Here is a 20,728-nt window from a genome sequence, read left to right as displayed (position 1 = left end):
TTCATATAATAATATATTTATATTTTTTGCTGCAGGAACTTATTTAAAAATTCATTCAACATTTTTTTTTATTAGATTAGTGGATCTTACTATATTTTAACTACTCTTTATTTTATGGTAGAAGGGTGGCGTCCAGAAGATTGTGGGCTCCACTATTCTGCAGTGTGCAAAAGACCAGAGGATGTTACTCCTACCACGATCGCTCCCCCAACAACTATTCCACCCCCCTCTGGATATTGCCCTAAAGATTGGATTCAATTCGGTAGGTTCCATAGGTATTATTTTGTAACTTATTAGTATGGATAAGTTCAATCAGTGTAAAATCAATTGTTTTGGAAGAAATAGTCATTTAACTGTAAAATTTTATGTGTTACCATAAACTTTTTTAGTAATGCGGCGATAAATCAAAACCAAAATTGATCTTACTGAGTGTGAGTTATAAAAATAAGTATTTGATTCAGTATTGAATGCTTTATTTTAGGTCAAAAATGCTACAAGTTTTTTGGAAAGCTGGAAGAAGACAGAGTGAGTTTTAAACAAGCAAGGGACGCTTGTTGGTCATTGGGAAAGGGCAATGATCTGGTATCTATACACAGCATGGAAGAACAAGGTAAACTTGTTTCGAATTAGGCTTTTATCATCGTCAATAAGCAGCGCAATCTAAAAATACACCTTTACATCCATGAAATTTTGAGCTCAACTCAAACATAAAAGAATTTAGTCAAACATAAAAAACGAGATTTCTCGATGGGAATATACATGGTGAATAACAAAACAGTACTGCAGGTAGGTGAAACAATCTAACCTTTAATGATAGAAGCACAAAACATGATACCATATATACACCGAGGTGCCATTACATTATGACCACCCACCATCTATAACAATGGGCTCGCCCAGGTTTTCATGGTTTCTAGCCCAGGAACAATGTTTTCATGGGGCACATTAGGACCCATAATCCTCATTGAACAATCTCTGACGTCTGTAAGCTACTTGAACATAGTTGCAGACCAGGTTCACCCATTCATGGCAACAGTTTTTCCTGCGAGGGATGGTGTTTACCAACAAGATAACGCACCATGTAATAAGGGTCAAATCGTCATGGATTGGTTCGAGGAACATTCCAGTGACTTTCAAGTCATGTCTTGGCCCCCCAAATTCACCTGACTTTAATCCAATAAAGCATTTGTGGTCCTACTTGGAAAACCAAATTCGTGCTGCCGCGCTACCCCTTCGCAATGTGAGGGAATTGCAGGATCAGTTGGTGAGCGCTTGGTACCAGATACCTCAGACTACCTATCAGCACCTTGTGGAATCAATGCCACGGCGGGTGCTAGCAGTTTTGAGGGCTAAAGATGGTCCTACATGCTATTAGCAGGGTGGTCATAATGTAATGGCTCTTCGGTGTATATGAAGCTTTAATTTTAGACTATAGGTGTTACTTTGTGGTCTGCTGGGTATCAAAAATTTTAGGAAGGTTAATTAATTAAAGCAATTTACACTAAACAGAAGAAGGCACATGTTATATTGTAGTGGAAGTACATCGAGGAGAGGCGCCGCAATATCCCATCAAAAAACGAAAAGAACATAAAAAATCATACCTTCATCTCAATCCACTGGAGAAAAGGAGACATCAAACAATTTGGCTTAGCTGCAATAGTTTTAAAAGACACAAGGAAAAGTCCAGAGTTCAGATTTTTGTAGTTTATTAATGTGGATCACTTCTTTTCACGAAAATCGTTGGGGCAGCAGAATTACAAGCATGTCCAGTTAGGGGTCACAAGGCATATATTTTAACAATGGCAGATAAGATTTCTGGGGATCATCTTTTCATCTCTTAGTAGTAGCGTCAGTGGCGGCTGGCAGTGGTAGCAGTCGACAAATAAACATGTCGCTTCTGGAAAGGCGATCCAAAAAAATTTAAGATGGTGATTGATTTTCGTTCTTGTCGCAAAACTGCATCCTTGAGGAGTCGGCGGGCAGGTACTACGCCATTAAGAAAGGGTTAAAGTTCCGTGCCTCAAACAGAGAGAAAACGGAGCAAAATAAACGCTCATTACGCGAGCGAGGTGACTGAGAAAATCAGAGTATCGAACCACCACTTAGTTCATGGCGAGGAAAAACAAACAATCACAGCCCGCAAAAGGCATCCACAGGTGGGTCGGAGAAATGACCGCCATGTAATTAAACAAAAAAAACTCCGTCTCTCAAAGAGAGGAGGGGGTGGAAATGAAAAATCCCTGTTAAGGGATCGTAGATTTTGAATGCTAACAAATATCGAATGCTGCCCGCTCCCAAAAATGGGCGGTATTTATATAAAAGGCCAGAAGTGGAAGTTAAACTCCCTAAAAAGCAAAAGAACCTAGCTTAAGGAGCGAACTGAAGTGAGTTGACTAACCCCTTAAATTTAAGCATAATTAAACACTAACGGTGACCGTACAGTAACTAAAAACATGTGCTGACATCAAAGCCTGCCGAAGGTCACAGGCGTGAAGGTCGGCAGACAGTGAGGCGTCACAGTAGAGGGTTCAGGGGTGTCGGCCTAATTTCTAGGTCACAATCCCAACAGAAAAATTAAGATTTGGTGACTCAATGTCACAATAGGCTATCTCACATTTAGCCCATAACAATAATAACGGACAATCAATATGGTGGACTTTGAAAATTATTGATGGGCTCGTTTCAATTGCTTTTTGACAATTTTGAATGCTATCTATTAAAGTAATGACTAAATTTGATATTTTGTGTTAGCAGTTTCCTATTTTAATCAATATATGTCACCAGGGGCAATATATGTTTCCTACACGTTTCGATTGACAATACTAACTTATAGAATAGTATTACTCTGATACTTAAATAATTGATTAAACCGAGCCGAAATACATATACAGTGAAATTTGTTGGGAAATGTTGAGCAAATATCTTTTGCAATCTACTATTTTCAATGTACTGTTTATTCCTACTTTGCATTCTTAAAAATCGCGTTGCATTTTGAACCGTCGAGTAAGGTTGGTTTAAACTTTCTATCTATACTAGTTTTAAACCATAACATCGCACACACTTGCATATGAAAATGATAAAATTTGAAACATTATTAAATTTACTGTAAAATCGCGCATAACATCAATTTTGAACATGCCCCAATACTTTTAACCATGGTAATTGCTGCTGACTAATTATTATAAAGATTCGGAAGTTACTTTGAAAGCAAAGGTTTGATAGAGGTTCATAATCATAATATAGTAGATTAAAAACGAACGCGTTATTTTCTCTCTATATAAAAGAATCGCAAGGGCCTATTTTGTGTGTTCAACTTAACGTTGCATTTTGTATTGCTGCACAAACACTATTAGAATTTAAATATTAAAAATATGAATGTGTGTGGAAAGAAGTACAAAAAATGTACACTATGGAATAAAAAAAACATCATATTCGATAATTTCTTCCAAAATTATTAACTGGATAAACTGGACGTAAAAAACACCATATGGTTCGCTGTGCAGGTTATAGGATTGAAACCACAAAGTTAAAATTTCACAAGCTGAAAAAATTAATTTTCATTTAGGAATTTTTATGAAATTTACTTCAAAATACCATTCTGTTCAAAATTAATTGCAATTTAAAATGCTTTTTTCTAGAATTTTTTTTCTCACAACTTTTTGTTTTTCATAATGATTATTAATCCATTATTGTACAAACTTTTATTTCCTTCTCTCAAGATTTTCATTTTCTTTGCTCCCGCTTGACTTGATTTCCGAAATAACATAAGTAAGTAAATAAATGAAATAAACAAATAAAAGAAGAATACATGAAATAAAGACAGCAGTTATAACTAACGTTTAGTGTTTTAGAGTGTCTTGATCTCCATTAATTAATTTTGCTTTTTTGAAATAACTTGTAGCTTTCATAACCCAACATTTGTATGATTTCGGCTCTTCCGTTTGGATTGGAATTCAGAAAGTGGAATCGGATGAAATTGGTCACGATATCGTATTTGGCTGGATCGATAATTCCAGGAGTGATTTTAAGAATTGGGCCTCCGGACATCCAATTCCAGGAACATGGGTAATTTTTAAAACTATTTCTTTCCTGGAACGATATTTAATTTTTAGAGTACTTGAAAATGAAATACACTTTATTCTTGGTCTTATATATCTCAAAATATTTTTAAAAATATATATTTTCCCCTCAATCTGATGCTTTCACAAATGAAAAATTGTTTTTGTTTTCAAAAAAAAATCTTCACAACTGGTGCTTTTGCTGAGAATATTTTTGAGTTAAAAAAAGACAATAAAATTTAAAATTAAAAATGAACCAACTTTTAATTGAAAAAAATTTTAAAGATTGAGTTCACGTTACTCTCTTTCCTCCCTGGAAACTTTTTTTAGCTGTTAGAAAAGTTAACTGGAATTAACTCGAATAACTTTTAAAAGTTAAGAATTAAAGATTTAGCACACAAAAATGCATTAATGATAGTGTGATAAAATAAAATGATTTTACTATTCGTTCGTGTAGAAGTATTTTCATATCTTAAAGGGTCTAGAGGAGTTTTTACTAATAAAGTTTTCGATTTTTTTTTTGGGGGGGGGAATATTTGTTAAAACCTGTTTTATTCTGAGCAATTCGAGAACAAGCATAAGATAAGACTTAACTAATAAACATTTTAGGAATAATATTCTTAAATAATTGTTTCTCTACTCTCCAGTGTTAAAGAATTCTTAAAAACGCGCCAAGAAGATGTTATAATTTTTTTATTTAAAAAATTTCTTATTAATGTTGTGCAAATTGTTTTAAAATAGTGTAAAATGACTACAAAAGGATAGAGAGGGAAAATATTCTGTATTGAAATGAAATATTTAAAATAAATTACTATTTTCAAAAGTTGTTTGTTTATAGCTATAGGAGAAGGCTAAAATAATTCCATTCTTTTCTTAACAACAATATGGAAAATTCATCAAAATAAGCAAGGGAATTGCTAATGAGAAAATTGAGCCAAACAGACCGAAAGAAGTTAGAAAAAGAAAATCTCAAAAAATAACAGGCTGCATAAGGAAATTAATATATTTATCCATTTGAGTTTGAAAATAAACTCATGCAGTATCTAAATCTAAATTGAAGCACGCAAGAAACAAATAGCTCATTATACAGGGTTATTCATATTCCCTCCGCCTGTAAACGCCATTCTTCAGTGGTACATGTTACTGCCATCTACCGGCAACTGCTTAAATTAAAACTCGAAAACTTTTGGAATAATTTCATATGTTCTTTTTAGCCATATTCGTCTTCGTTTTTTCGTCTTCGTTACTATAACGCTTCGAAGGGAATTATGAATAACCTTGTATAATAATAAATGAAATTAAATATGCTATCCTTTCTATTTTTACCATAAAATACCAGAAACTCTGGGAAAAAAATGTTTTAAAGTTTACTGAAATCGCATTTATTATATCATTGAAAAGCAATTATTTTGTTTAAACAATAGCGTGATCTAAATATGTTAGTTTGAAAAAATTTTTATTCTTATAATTTTTTATAGAAATATTGCGGTAGGTTAAGTTATGAAGAAGTTGCAAAAGGAGAATGGATTTCTGATTACTGCGATGTTTCTAAAAGAGGATATATATGCCAAAGAGAATCTGGTAAACACTTGATTTATATCTATATCTGCCTTTCTATGCGTATTAAAATTTTATCTGAATATAAACTATTTATTTCAGTTGGTTTTATATTTAAAAAAAATTTCAAATTAGTTTAAGTAATTGCTCACTGTATATTCTACACAACTGAAGAAAGACGATTCTAATTAAAAAAAACACCTAAAATCACATTTATTTCGAATGAATTTATAGAAGAGAGTTTACATGATTGGAATGAAATTGAAAAAAAAAGCAACCGAAATGGTAGTAAACTTCCAAAATCGTTTGTAATTGATGTTAAAATTGTTCATTAATAGCATTAGCTATAGAATGTGATTAAAATCTAGTACACACATTTAACCCCTTAACGATCGGTTAATTTTCAAGAAAACGGTCATAGAAGTGCCTATTTTGCCAAATGCACGTATTTGATTAGTGCTGACATCTAGCTTAAAGTAAACTAACTATCTACAATTACTTTAAAATTATCCTGGTACGGCTGCATCTGGTGTGTAAAATGAGAAATAAAATGTTTTCCGGGCAAAAGAAATGAATCAGTTTTATTCCTATTGGCGCGTTACTACTGAACACTCCAGCCCGGAAATTTCACGGGAGCGAGAAATAGAGGGCGAAACCTCACCCCGTAATTTTCACGGGAACGAGAAGGGTTAAGAACAATTTTGCGAAAAGCAAATGATATATGTTTCATGCAAAATTGAAGCAATTGTACAAGTCAAAATGGGCTTTTAAATTTTGTATAAACTGCAAATTACTGCTCTAAAATAATTTATCTTTCTGAAGTGCCATATCAACCTTATTTTATTCACAAATAACATTTTAAAATCAATTAAGGCAAAACGATTCTTGAAATACATCATTTTTAGCATCGTTTCCTCATTTAAAATATTCCGATCTATAAAATTAGACATTTTCTTCGAAAAAATTAGTACCTAGAGATTAATATACATACAATTTTTTAAAATATCTTTTCATGAGAAACTTTGTTATATTACTTTAAATGATACCTAAAAATTCCCCTCCTCTTTTTTTGAGGGAATAGGGGAGTAAGAGAGCTGAATTTGGCATGGGAATCATATTTTTCCATTTATTTTTTCACTCTGAATTTAATAAGATCATTTCATAGATGAATCAGACTCACAGTAAAGACTCTTGCTATCTAAACAAGTAATACATTATTTTCTACGTATTTTTCATATTGATTTGAATGATGCTATACACAAGTCAATCGAACAAAAAGTAGCAAGAGTTTTTATGCCTAAAAAGTAATTCTTTTAAAACATACTTATGTATACACTTTGCTTTGCTATCCAGGAACTACCTAAATACAAAGTATATTTCCTGTGCTGAATTTAGTGTGGCAAAATTGAAATTAAAAAGATAAGTTGTTAAAAATTTATAAGGGTTGTGTGTTCAAAAAGTACAATTTTGTACTTACACTTATTTAAGCATCTTATATTGCTAGACAGACAATTAAAACGTCGTTTTTGATGTATGTTTTTTCGTGTGATTTAATGAGACTAAACACGAATAAAAAAGGGCAATATTTCAAAAGATGACAAGTTTTTTTAAAGTACTCTATATTAAATTGCACTTATTTATAAGAAAAAACTAGATAACTTCGTAACTATTAATCCTATCAACTCGAATTTAATCTAATTCGATTCAATATAAAAAAAATGTCCTCGGAAAATAAACCTCACATGTTTAGATAGCTTTTAGATAGTAAAGTAAAATGCTAAGTGAGTCATGTCAAAAGTAGCACTTTTTACATAAAAAAGCTTTCAACTTTTGAACTATTAGTTTTATTGGCTCCTCTATCTCATTCAATTTAACGTAGAAGATACATAGGAAACAATGTCTCACTTATTTAGATAGCAATATCAGATGTGCAAATCGGTGCAAGTATACAACAAGAAACAAGGGTACAATAGCTACAAGATGCAAATAGGTATAAGATGCAAATAGGCAAACTGATGTTAAAATAGTTTTTCACGTTATCTCCAAAGACTTCGTTAAATTGATTGGTTTGGGTTAATTAAGTCCGAAGTCCAATTAAAGTCCGAATTGTATTTATAAATGTAATTCAGGAGATCTTCCTTTGGGGGAAAAATATGTTTTCCAAGGAATTTCCTTTGTATAGTACTGTTTCCTGTTTCTAAAAATTTCTCTAAGTTTGTATAAAGAGCCGCAGTGTCTCAGGGATTTGAGCCCTCGCCTCTCAATGAGATGACCCAGGTTTCCCAGCGTTAGTTGATCGATACGAATTCTATTCCCGACTTGCACCGACCAGTGCTGACTTAAAATATCCTCAGTGATAGACATATCATGGATTAGAATGCCCTTGCCGTCGGGCTAACCCAAGAAGGTTTTCGTGATTTTTTTCTCCATGTAGCGCACATGCGAATTAGTTCCATCAAGAAGTCCTCCACGAAGTTTGTCTCAATTTTAGATCCATGTGTTCCCTTGTCTTCTGGATTGAGATCAAAGTTACAAGGATATAGAATTGAATATTGATATTTGTGAACTCAGAATTAGGTCGGTTATTAAAAAAAAAAGTTCATATAAGGCTATAATACTAAAAGGAGTTTAATATATAAACATCGCATTTGGTAAAAGTGTGGTTTTTCATAATATAGCCCTAAACTGTTTCATTTATACACGTTTAGTTTGAGTACATTTTGTAATGTAATGTGTAAAATTGGAAAAAAATTTGAGATACTGAGGAAATTTTGAAGTTAAACTTGCTAAGTACTAGCCGGATATACAAAACTAGGGAATATTTCATTAATTCAATTATTTCAAACTATTTCATTAGTTCAAGGCCCTTAATTGTACTCTTTCAACTTTTGGTCATTTTCTTACTACTACCTCTTAAATCAAATTTCTTCAGCTGGAAAGTTTAAATCCTACATGATATTCTCAGCAGTAACGGTTACATCTGTGGCGTAACTACCACTATAAATATTAAATACTAATTCACTAGTATATAAGACATGTTTCTATCTTGAGGTACCTTTTGATAGATGAAGAATGATGTAGTCCATAATTCATCCCCTGTAGTATTATTCTTAATCGATAACGAATCGATTAAGCAAGATGATTATAAATTATTCTTATATGTTGGATGGCAACAGTCTGGTTGAAAAATAGATTCTCTCTTGAGGTACGTTTTGATAGATGAAGATTGACATAAGGCCTGTTTACACGGTCCAATTTCTTGAATCCAAGAAATTGGACAGATTTCTCTGTCCAAGAAATTGGATGATTCGTCGACACTATCCAAGTTCTTGAATGTCACTGATTCGTTGAAAGAAAAACTTGGGCATGCGCATTGTTCATATTCAACATTATAAAATAATACTTACATATGTTTAAAATTACTAAATAAATTCAAATAAAATCATAATAACGTAAATAAACCGCAACAGATCAATTTATTTGAACTAAAATATATGAAAACAGACAACAAAATGACATAATTTGCTGCCTGCTTGCTGACGTCACAAAACCTAAGACGCTGATTGGTTAAGAGAGAAAAAACTTGGATGGAAAGTAGAACATGCTCTACTATCGTCCAAGAAGTTGGATCAAGTTCTTGGATGGTTGTTTACACGATCCAAGCTCAAAGAAAAACAAGTTTCCATCAATATCAATCAATCTCTGTCCAAGAAATTGGATCGTCTAAACAGGCCTATAGTCTATAATTCATCCCCTGCAGTATTATTCTTAATCGATAATGAATCGATTAAGCAAGATGATTATAAATTATTTCTTATATGTTGGATGGCAACAGTCTGGTTAATAAATAGAACAGCTATGGTGAATAAAATATTTGCTTACCTTCCGAATAAGTCTCACTTGTATTAAGATGATAAAACACTTCACATCCCTTAATAATCCAATGAGTATCGCAAGTTTTTGTAGCATATGAGATATTATTAATTATGTTTGCTATACTTTTATGATGTCTTTTCATGTTACGAGTTTATGAGTTATATTAATATGATATTTTTTTTGTATTAGATCCAAGTTTACCAAAACCAGATCCTGAACCATCTAAGTGTAATAAAAACTCTGTCGGATATCGTAACTCGTGTTATCGGTATTTCCCTACACCAGAAACACAAGTGAAAGCTGAGAAGTCTTGCCAAACTCTAGGGGGACATCTCGTATCCATACAAGATGGTTTTGAGCAATCCTTCCTACATAACTTCATTCCAAAATCACAGTCAGTTTGGACAGGTCTATCGTCAATTAAAGTAGGTATCGAGGTGAAATATTAAAAAAATATCTTCCACTTAACGTAGGATTTGTTTTTATTACGTTTATACTTTTTCATCATTTAAACGTCAAACCGACAGCCGATGCGTTTACCAAGAATGGCTGTGATCTTCCTATGGACTGTTTGTTCGCACCCCCACCGCCTGTTTAGGCAGTGGGGGTGCGATTGTTCCTGTTTTTCAGTGGCGCCATCTATGGCCAAGAATTCGACTTCTGCCTCGCCATTCACACAACCACAACCCGTTTATAGGGCGGATCACACATTCACACACAAAGGAGAAAGGACATAGAACATACAGAGAGAGAAAGAAACGTCCATGCCTGCCCAGGATTCGAACCCAGGACCTTTCTGATGCAAAGACAATTCCCTGCCCCCTACACAGACCGGTCGGCTCTGTACTAATTAATCAGCATATTTGAGACCATCCCTTCGAAACATTAAGATTGAGTCCTAAAACGTGAAGATCCGAAAATTATATCAAAGTTATTCAGAGTAGTCAGTTTTTTTTCCCGCACTAAAAACTACTTACATTATTGTAGTTTTTAGTACAACTCTGTATAAAAAGTTTTCCACTCACAAAGATTGAGTACGAGACTAAGTGTTTAGTGTTATTTTTCAAAAATGTGATTTTACGAAACGTGACAAAAGCAAAACGCTGTTAATTGGATGGAAATTTAAGAGAAGAATCTACTGTTGACCAGAAAGATTTTGAAGAGCTATAAATTTCTTTTTAAAAAATATTTTGAATAGATTTCAAAACATACGGACCAATTTAAATTTTTTTTTACATGTTTTCATTTTCTTGCTATCTATAACTTTGCTCAGGTGGCCTAGCGTTCAGCGTGCCTGACTGTGAAGTCATTGGTAACGGGTTCGAATCCCGCTCAGAGCATGGATGTTTTTCTCTCTCTCTGTGCTGTTCTCCGTTGTGTGATGTACGAATGTAGCCCACCCTATAAACGGGTACCTGTGGCAGTGTAGCGTGGGTATTGTTGCTCGCCTCCGTGACTTAGTCTCACAGGTGCCCACTGGGTAACGATAAATGAGCAACACTTCCAGCATCTTCCGAGATGAAGAGTCCCACAGTGGACTGATCGTTAAGACACGGTTCCCAGAAGATCACCGAAGTCAAGCATCACTGGCTGCGGTCAGTGTACGGGTGGGTGACCACTTGGATCAGTCTGCGTAAGGACCGAGGGTGTGCGGTATTGGTCCTCGTTAAACTGCTCTACCGTAAAGTGCTCTTCGCGTGCAGGTCATCGGGCTATCGAAGCAGGGGAGCCATCCCCTCTGCAGAAGATCAAAATTGCGATGGTAGGTCTTCGGATCATCCTCAAGGATGTTTCCCAGACCGTCGCCAATAGCCCATTGTGCAACTCTGTTTCGACGTAAATGAACTACTACTACTACTACCGAGATGAAGAACAAAAGTTCAGTGCCTGCCGTAAAAAAAATAGTCACTTTGCTCAGTCTATTCCTTTTTAAGCCACATGAATTAATTATTTTGAAACTCAGCAAGAAAAACTGTTTTTTTACTACTACGATTCATATAAGCTAAATTCTATTATTTAAATTTTAATACAACAGATCAATCATTTCAATCTGTACAGTAGTTTTTTAGAACGCTGAAACGAATTCCTAAACTTTCAACTTTCTGTTGCATTTATATTTATAACTTCCTAATGTTATGATGTTATTTTGATTCATTCTATAATTTTATTTTGTAATGCTATAAAGTTCAGTCGAGCAGGCAATTATTTCTAACAAGTTGAAAGATAAATTGTAAAATAACCAAAAAGAACTAGCAGCGTTAACTGCTAAAAATTGTTAACGGATCAATTTAAATATTCAGGTTCAGAGAGAAATAAAATAAAAAATTTATGTCAACTTAAGTAGTTATGCAACGTATATTTTAAAATTAGTGTATATAAAAATATATAATGCATACCTTCAATGGAACGTATATAGTATTCTACAATTCATTGCAATTTTGCTTATAAGTAAGATAAGGTAGAATATTCACATCATTTTATTTAATTCCACAAAATTAGATTCGAAATATATTTTTATCTCCAAAAAATTTAATTATTTAATAGCGAGGCGCATGGTTGACAAGTACAAATTAGCATTAATGTGATACACACACAAACATAGAGTAGAAAATACAAGACATACAACAATGAAGAAACATAGGACACCATCTGGCGTTATTTAAAAAAAAACCTTTGTCGCATCACAAAACTCATGTTTATCAAAACTGTTTTAACCCACATGATTAAACACATAAAAAACTGATTAAATGTATGAAGTTTCCAAGCAGAATATTTATTTTCGATTTTTACAACTACCCTACAAAAATCTAAACTCATTACTCTTGAAAGAAAATTTTTTTAAATACCCTTTATTATCTGATACGATTTTGTGTGATTTTAATTTTGATTCCTGATTATGGATTGGAAGTATATTCGTTTGATTTCTTTCGAAATCCCTAGATTATTCTGGGAGAATTTTTATCTCACGGCTACCAAGTACAATTAACTCTTCATTTATAAAAAAATATTTAGTAAAACTTTATGACATTCACAAAAAACTTTGAAGTGAGTAATAACCATATATTCATTCTCCTGTTAGGGCACTTGGTACTTCCGATGGAGTGATAAACAACCTGTGTATTATTTCAATTGGGTTGATGGGCAATCTGTGTTGAATACAACAAAACCATTCTGTGCATATTTAGATGGTAGGAACGTACTCAAATGGAAAACTGCCGATTGTTCTACAGAATTACCATATGTTTGTGAAATTACAGATGGTAAGCTATTTAATTTTATTACCTCAAATAAAACAAAACTAAACTCAGTGGCACGATGGCCCATAGAGAGCCAAGGGCTATTGTGCCCATCTCAGTTTTCTTGAATTGCAGGAGCAGATGTTCCGGTTAGGTGGCCAGCCAAATGCGGAACCCCCAATGTTTAGTTCCCAAGCATGCTTGGTACTCATTTATCGACCCACTGAAGGGATGAAAGGCTGAGTCAACCTTGCCCGGTCCGAGAATGAAACACAGGACCTGTGACACGGGAGAGCGAAGCGCTACCTCTAAGCCACCAGGCGTCATTAATAGTACCTCGGATAAATAACTGGAAAAAAACCTTCATAAAAATATTAATTTACTTAGATCATCATGCTTGAAAATGATTCTTATTTTAATACTTTTAATGACAATAGTCTTGATGATTCCATGGGGAAAATTTTTTTTAAATGAAATTGAAATTTAAAAAATCTGAAAACTGAGAAATGTGTAGTTTTAAATTCTTTTCTCAAAACCACAAATTGAATAATTTCATTGCGTTTAAGTTTATAAGAATAAAATATAAAAGTTCGAGAAAGTATCAAGCGCTAGTTCTACTAATTTAATGACCCCCTTTTTTTCTACCTTTTATGAAAGGTATTGTGCTGTCTAATAATACAATATAATCAAAAGTTAAGTACAAAAATGTAAGGAAAACCCAAATTAAAAATTTAACCGAAAATCGAAGATTGCGGGTATAGAGACCTCTTAATATTTTTACATGTAAAAAATAGTGAGATGTAAAATTGCGTGTCAAAGAGATTTTGCGGATTACGTTCGTATTTTTGTTAAATAAAAAATAATTTAATTTGTAAAATTTTAACTGAAATGAAGAAATAATATGAGTAGTACAAAGTATACAATTCAAAACTACATACTTGAAGAACCGAAATGTTTAGTTTAGGATGTTAATGTACAAATTCGAATGCGTTCATTTTTATGCAAATTACTGGAACATATAAATTTTATATATAGCTGGAAAGTATAAAAAATATTATTTTCAAGATCTTGAAGTAATTAAAAAATATAGAGATTCAGAATATTACTTCGCGAAATATTAGAATCAGTATTTTGCATTAAATTGAGCATGCAAAAGGAACCATAGCTTTAATATTCATTTAAATTTATTTATTTTTTATCACACGATTTCTAAATTAAATTTGGTGAAAGAAAAAGTATAAATAATACGATTTCGTAATGTCACGTGCAGGACAAAATGCATTCCTCAAAAATTTTTATTTGTGAAAAATTTTTAAATTTTAATAAAATTTATTCAATAGGAATGCTAAATCAATGTTTAAAGCTTGAGAAAAATAAGTCATTTAACTGGTTTAAGAGAAAAACTCTTCTTTTCTTACACGTGCGAGTCAGCTATTGTATGTAACTTCAACTATTTATTTTTTAAACAAAAAGGTATTTTAATTTCACTAAAGAGTAAGAAAATTAAAAATTGTTACTAACTTGATTTATATGTAGTCGATTAACTATTCAAAATGAAGTTTCATGATTTAAAGTTGATCCTAAACGAACAGTAGTTTCAACTGCACATCAAGAGTCTATCATAACAGTAATACTTGCCACACTGTTGCCTATCAATAGAAACAAATTTATTAAAAACTACTTGAAGTTCAAGTTATTTGAACCTTTACTGATTGTTATACGTCTTAGTATCAAAGTCCGGCAGTGGACTGATCGTTAAGACACGGTTCCCGGCAGATCACCGAAGTCAAGCATCACTGGCTGCGATCAGAGTGGGAGTGGGCGACCACTTGGATCAGTCAGTGTAGGGACCGAGGGTGTGCGGTATTGGTCCTCGTTAAACTGTTCTACAGCAAAGTGCTTCGCTTGCAGGTCGTCGGGTTACCGAAGCAGGGGTGACATTCTCTCAGCTGAGGATCAAAATCGTGATGGCATGTCTTCGGATCATCCTCAGGGATGTTTCCCAGACCATCGCCAATAGCCCATAGTGCAGCTCTAGTGCGATGTAAATAAACTACAACTACAACTTAGTATAAGGAAAAAAAATATTTTTTTTACAAATTTGTTTTTACTTTTTTCTCTCACAACATCTGCTCTTGCACCTCAGAGCCCAAAGATCAAGAAAACTGAGATGGGCACAGTAGGCCTCGGCCCTCCGTGGGCTGTCGTGCCACTGAGCTTAGTTTCAGTTTAGTACTTTTATGGAAAGACTTCTGCTTATTTTGAAATTCATCAAAAAAAATTTTTTTCATGATATTTGATGAAATTGTTTTCAGATATTGCACCGTCGTTTCCTGAAGTTATAGGAACTTGTGACAGCACGGAATCTACATGGGTTGATATAGGAGATGAGTTTTGTTACCATGTAGGAAAAGACAAGAACCATATTCTCAGCTGGGATTCTGGATTGCGTTATTGTCTCTCAAAGGGTAACAATTTGCTGTTTTATACATCTGTAATGTGCCGACCGGCCTGTGTAGGGGGCAGGGAACTGTCCTTGCATCAGAAAGGTTTTGGGTTTGAAGGATGTTCTTTCCTTCTCTGTACTATCAGTCCTCTGTGTGGGAGCGACGTTGGCCCACCTAACATGGTGCCCCTGAAAAGGAGGCCAACAAAATCGCCCTGTAAATGCCTGAATTGACGGATGTTAACGCGGGTGGGCATTGGAAAAAGAAAAAAAAACGTCTCTAATGTCACTATAGAGTCATTTTTGTTGTATCGAACTTTAAAGTTGTTAAGAGTTCATCTATTTAAAGAATTGTAAAAACAAACTGCATTTTAAACTGTTGTTTTCAAGTATTTCAAAAATATTTGTTACAAATGATACTAAGTAAAAGTGGGTTGAAAGTAAAGTTATTATTAATTTTTTGAAATCTTTTCCGAGGTATTTTCAACAATTAATTATGAAATTTACAGTTTGGCATGTAAAAACGCAGAGTTAAGAGACACATTGAACTTCTTATATCTTTACGAGTCAAACAAGGAAGAAAATCTATTATATATAATTCTCTTACGTGGCTCCCAAATTTTGGCTGTATTTCTTTTCCGCCGGTGGCAACGTTTGCTTAGTTTTGAAAACACCAAAGCATTCTGCCTTTTAATGATGTGTTTCTGATATAATATATATAATTCTTTTACGTGGCTCCCAAATTTTGGCTGAAGTACTCTGTACAACTAAATAAGATTCTTTTCACAACTGTTAAATATTTACTTTATTTTCTTCATTCATAGAGAAAACAGTCGGCAACGAATTCTGTTAGGTTAAAAAACATTTCGCTAAAAAAATAACGAATTATAAACAACTTAAAAAATAAAAATGCTGTTGCCAGCCATAGAATATTTTTTGAAACTTAACTTAGCAACATAAATCAAAACGACATAGAAGCGCAACTAGATCAAAATTATGATACCTGAGCGCTTGCCGTAACAAATCCTTCAATTCTAAAAGTGTTGTATCGCCAAATGCCCAAATTAACAATTGTGTTCTAAAAGAAATTCTATAAAAAGTTTTAAATAAAAAACCTACTTCTACAACTGCTTCTTGAATAACTTGGATCATTAATTAAAAATAATGTTCTAATTTTACAGTACTAACTTTACTTCCACTTTCATTATTGCTATGACCCTCTTTCATTACATTTTACAACTTCATGCTAAATTTGAGGACTTAAAGTTGTCTTGTGGTTGAATACTGGCATTTAGAAATGTGTACATAAAAAAAATAATATTTAGAGGTTAAGAGTTGCCTCAGAAAAATTTGAATTGTTGACATTGAACTTAACAATGGAAACAATCGTTTTTGTGAGAAATTGAATTGTATTGTTGACATCAAAACTAAAAATATTGTGTTTCAATTTAACAATACTACTTTAATTTATACTTTAGAATTGCCTCGGAGAAATTTGAATTGTTAGCAATGACTTAAAAAAGTTTTATTTTAACTGACAAATACTATATTATAATTTTAACTTTTTCTATGACTAAACTCATTTTCTTACTCTTTTCTTTGTTTTTTATACATTTTATTTTTTTGTGATAAAATAAAAAAACTTATAGTTGTTCTGCTTCTGAACACTGATGAAAACACAAAATGATGGTTCATCAACAATCAAAAATATATATATATATTTATTTTACAAATTCCATACTATTAAGGTGGCGCTCTTCAGAGAATTAAAAATACAAAATTATCTTCATCAAAGCCGATGCTTTACATCCGGCGTTCAGTGGCAGACTACTATTTCATATTGTTTTACAACGCATGGCTTTAGCCATCTGGTGGGAAAGAATTTAAAACAAAACTTACAACTGTTACTTTTCTCAACAATTGAAATTTAGAATAGTGTGATTAAAAAAAATATGTGAACTGTTTGCAATTTCAAATTAATATTGAAATGTACAGGTTTAGAATTTTCTACAGTGAAAAGTTTTCGGAACTTCAGTATTCAAAAAAGTATACAAAAACTAGACGTTAAGAACGCATCCAATGAGCGAGCAAAGCGAGCATTGGATTGCGAAGCAATCCGAAATGAACTGTGAAAGCAGTTCCGGGGGTTGGTGAGCGCCAGCGAGCAGGGGGCGAAGCCTCCTAGTAATAAATAATATATTTTAATAATTATCATTATTTTGGATGAAATTTTCTGGTACGTCTGGTGATGATTTTGAGTACATCGTACTTAAAAAAGTTTTAAAAATCGTAGAAAGTATACCAAACTGTATCACAACCACACGATGTCTGACTTAGTATTGAAGATATCTTTTAAGTGCAATTAAATTTAGAGCTGTATGTTAATTACATGAGCTGATATTAAAGTTGATCATGTGCCTTGATGACATTAACTGATTTATTATGTATTATTATTGTATGTATTATTATTGTATGTATTATTATTGTACGTATTATTATTGTATGTATTACTATTGTATGTATTATCATTGTATGTATTATTATTTTATATTGTTAGGTATGAAGATGATTACAACTTACTCGCCCCATCAAATTAATTCCATAATCGCCTATTTGTGGAACGGAAGTTATCCAATTAACATCGGAATGATCAGAAAATTTGACAAAAGTAAGTATATAAATTTCTTTAATAGAATAAAAATCTCTTTTGTGTTTCAGGGTGTCTACTATCCGAAACCACCTTCTTATATTTCAAAGAGCTAGTGCTCTAGATGTAAAAGCCGTGTCTAGTTATAGCAAAGTGGCTATTTGCTACTACATTATATCACTTACAAATTTTAAAAAAATAAGCTAAGATGAATAATTGTAAGGGTTAATGAAATAACGAATCAATGAATTAGTAGCTCAACAAATTTGTGAATGAGTAAATCAACGAATCAATGATCAAATCAATAAATTAGTAAATCACCAGTGAATCAATGACAAAATAAATCTTTATATCAGTAAATAAAAAATCAATAGGTTAATGAATAAATGAATGGAGAAATTGCTGACTAAGTGAATCAATGTATCAGTGCATGCCATTAAATTGATCCTTAGTTACTAAAGAATCAATTGATCAGCAAATTTAAAATCATCTAATAAACGAATAGGAAAATAAATAGTCAAATAGTCGCCATGTCAACTGAGAATGGAAATAATGAATTAATAAATAAGATAAACAATGCATGATCAAATAAATTAGCTAGAATTATAAAAAGCCAGCGAATTGATTAATCAATGTGAAAACAAATCGTTCGAAAAATCACTTATCACGTTTCGTGGTTAACGAAAAATCACTGATTAGTCGGTGTGCTTTTTTGTTGAGTGATTAATTCATTAATTGATTTTCGCATTCGTTGATAAGGTTAGTTAATATTTCGCTGATTCATGGAATCGCTTATTTTTTTTATTCTAATTAATTTATTTGTTGGTTTATTGATTCGTTCATGCATTTGACTTCTTGAGATTAGTTGCAGATAGGTACTTTATTTACATCGCACTACATATGCAATATAGGCTATTGGCGACGATCATGATAACATTTCTGAGAATGAGGCCATGACATTTTTGATCCTCTGCAGAGGCAATACCTCCTAGAGAGGAATCAAGCCCCACAACGGGTTACTATAGGTTACTTGTCCTTCGGAGCTTGTTTCTAAATCTGTTTTGTTTTGGAGACTCTGTGCTCGTTGAGGTTATTCATTCCAGCTCGAAACTTTGAGATCGTAGCTTAGTGGATATTTCTGTGCCAATATATATGTATATATTTTTGCTGTTCTTGGATCTTTAGGATGTCTAAACGCAAGAATTTAACAATTTTTAATTACTTTGAGAAAAAATCACGACCTGAAATTAGTGAGGTGACAGCATCTAGTACCAATGTAAGTTTTTCTGTTGAACAGAAATGCGATACTTCCGTTGAAGAAAACGTTTCTAGCGTAACAGAATCTGATGAATGTGAAAGCGGCCCTCAAAGTGTTACTTCCCACCCATATACATTGGACTTTTTTCAGAAGATAATACATGCGAGGATAAAAAAAACTGAATATACTTAAAAATGTTTGGGAACCCAATCCAGCATTTGTTTTTCCTGAAAAAAGAAAAAGAAAATTGAAATTTCAGTACAAATGGCTTTTTTGCTGGAAATGGTTTGCATATTCAGAGGTTAAGGGTGGTGCTTTTTGCAAATTTTGTGTACTTTTCGCCCCAAGTGGTGCCGGTTCTGGAAAGCAACCTTTAGGCCAACTGTGAACTGAACACGAACAACTGAACACGTTTCTGAACACGAGAAATGTCTTTATCACAAAAAATCGATCGAAACTGCTGGGACATTAAACGATATTTTATTTGGAAAGATGAAACCTGTGGATGAACAAGTTGACAGTGCAGCAAGCAGAAGAAAATTAGAAAATAGAAAAAACATTACTCCAATCATTGAAACCATCCTATTTTGTGGAAATCAAGGTCTCGCTCTAAGAGGACATAAGGATTCGGGAATAATTGCTGAACAACCAGGTGAAGAGAACGACGGAAATTTTCGGGCATTGCTTCGTTTCCGGAGTAAGAACGATTCGACTCTTAAGAACATTTTAGAGTCAAACAGAAAAAATGCTCAGTACACCAGCCCTCGATTTCAGAACGAAGTTATTGAGGTTTGCAATATTTTAATCCTGCAAAAACTAGTCAGCAAGATTAATGATGCAACTTGCTTTTCCATTCTTGCAGATGAAACAACTGATATTGCAGGTATAGAGCAATTATCGTTATGCGTTCGATATGTCGATAAAGAAAATTTTAACATCACCGAACAGTTTTTGCAATTCATTCCGGTGCATGACTTAACCGGAAAAGCAATAGCAACAACAATATTAGACCAATTACAGTCAGTCTATGAAAGTTGATATAAAAAAGTTACGTGGACAGGGGTACGATGGTGCTGCATCAATGAGTGGAAAAATTAATGGTGTACAAGCCCACGTAAGAAGTATTGTCCCATCAGCACTCTATGTACATTGCTCTGCTCATAGCCTCAATTTGGCTGTATCAAATGCATGCGAAATAACTGGCATTAGAAATTGCTTAGGGACAATTAAAACATTATACGACTTTTTAAATACGCCAAAAAGACAGTATGTCCTATCTTCAGCAATAGAGGAGATAGAAACCAGCTCTAAGAGGGAGAAAATTAAACAGCTATGTGCAACCCGTTGGATGGAAAGATACGACTCAGTAACCGCTGTGGTGGAACTTTTCGAGCCTATCGCCGAAACACGACAAAAAATATCAGAATGGAAGAATAAGGAATCAGCCACCCAGGCTAATTCTTTACTGTGCACTGTATCTAATTGCCAGTTCGTAATATCTCTTTTGTGCATTTACAAAGTTTTCACCATAACAATCCATCTCTGTAGATACCTACAAAAAACAAGCATAGATTTGATAGAGGCAGTGAGTCTTGCAGAAGATGTCATTAAAGATCTAAAATTAATGCGTGAAAATGCCACTGAAACATT

At 33.2% G+C, this 20,728-nt stretch overlaps 1 protein-coding gene across 1 annotated transcript in view; it reads left to right on the top strand.

The window, feature by feature from the left end:
* lectin-30A (C-type lectin 30A) overlaps positions 1–20,728 on the top strand; it is a 39,996-nt gene that overhangs the window by 11,232 nt on the left and 8,036 nt on the right. The window contains exons 4-11 of the mRNA XM_016052512.2: positions 122–262; positions 482–610; positions 3,902–4,065; positions 5,537–5,639; positions 9,681–9,916; positions 12,571–12,751; positions 15,043–15,195; positions 17,731–17,841. Coding sequence (XP_015907998.1) covers positions 122–262; positions 482–610; positions 3,902–4,065; positions 5,537–5,639; positions 9,681–9,916; positions 12,571–12,751; positions 15,043–15,195; positions 17,731–17,841 — 1,218 coding nt within the window. The remainder of the gene's footprint in view (positions 1–121; positions 263–481; positions 611–3,901; positions 4,066–5,536; positions 5,640–9,680; positions 9,917–12,570; positions 12,752–15,042; positions 15,196–17,730; positions 17,842–20,728) is intronic.

This window comes from Parasteatoda tepidariorum, chromosome 7, assembly GCF_982258835.1.
Source record: "Parasteatoda tepidariorum strain Cologne lab strain chromosome 7, Ptep-v5.0, whole genome shotgun sequence".
Classification (NCBI taxonomy): Eukaryota; Metazoa; Arthropoda; class Arachnida; order Araneae; family Theridiidae; genus Parasteatoda; species Parasteatoda tepidariorum.
Note: the sequence above shows the minus strand (reverse complement) of the source record. Positions and strands in the feature narration are given on the sequence as shown.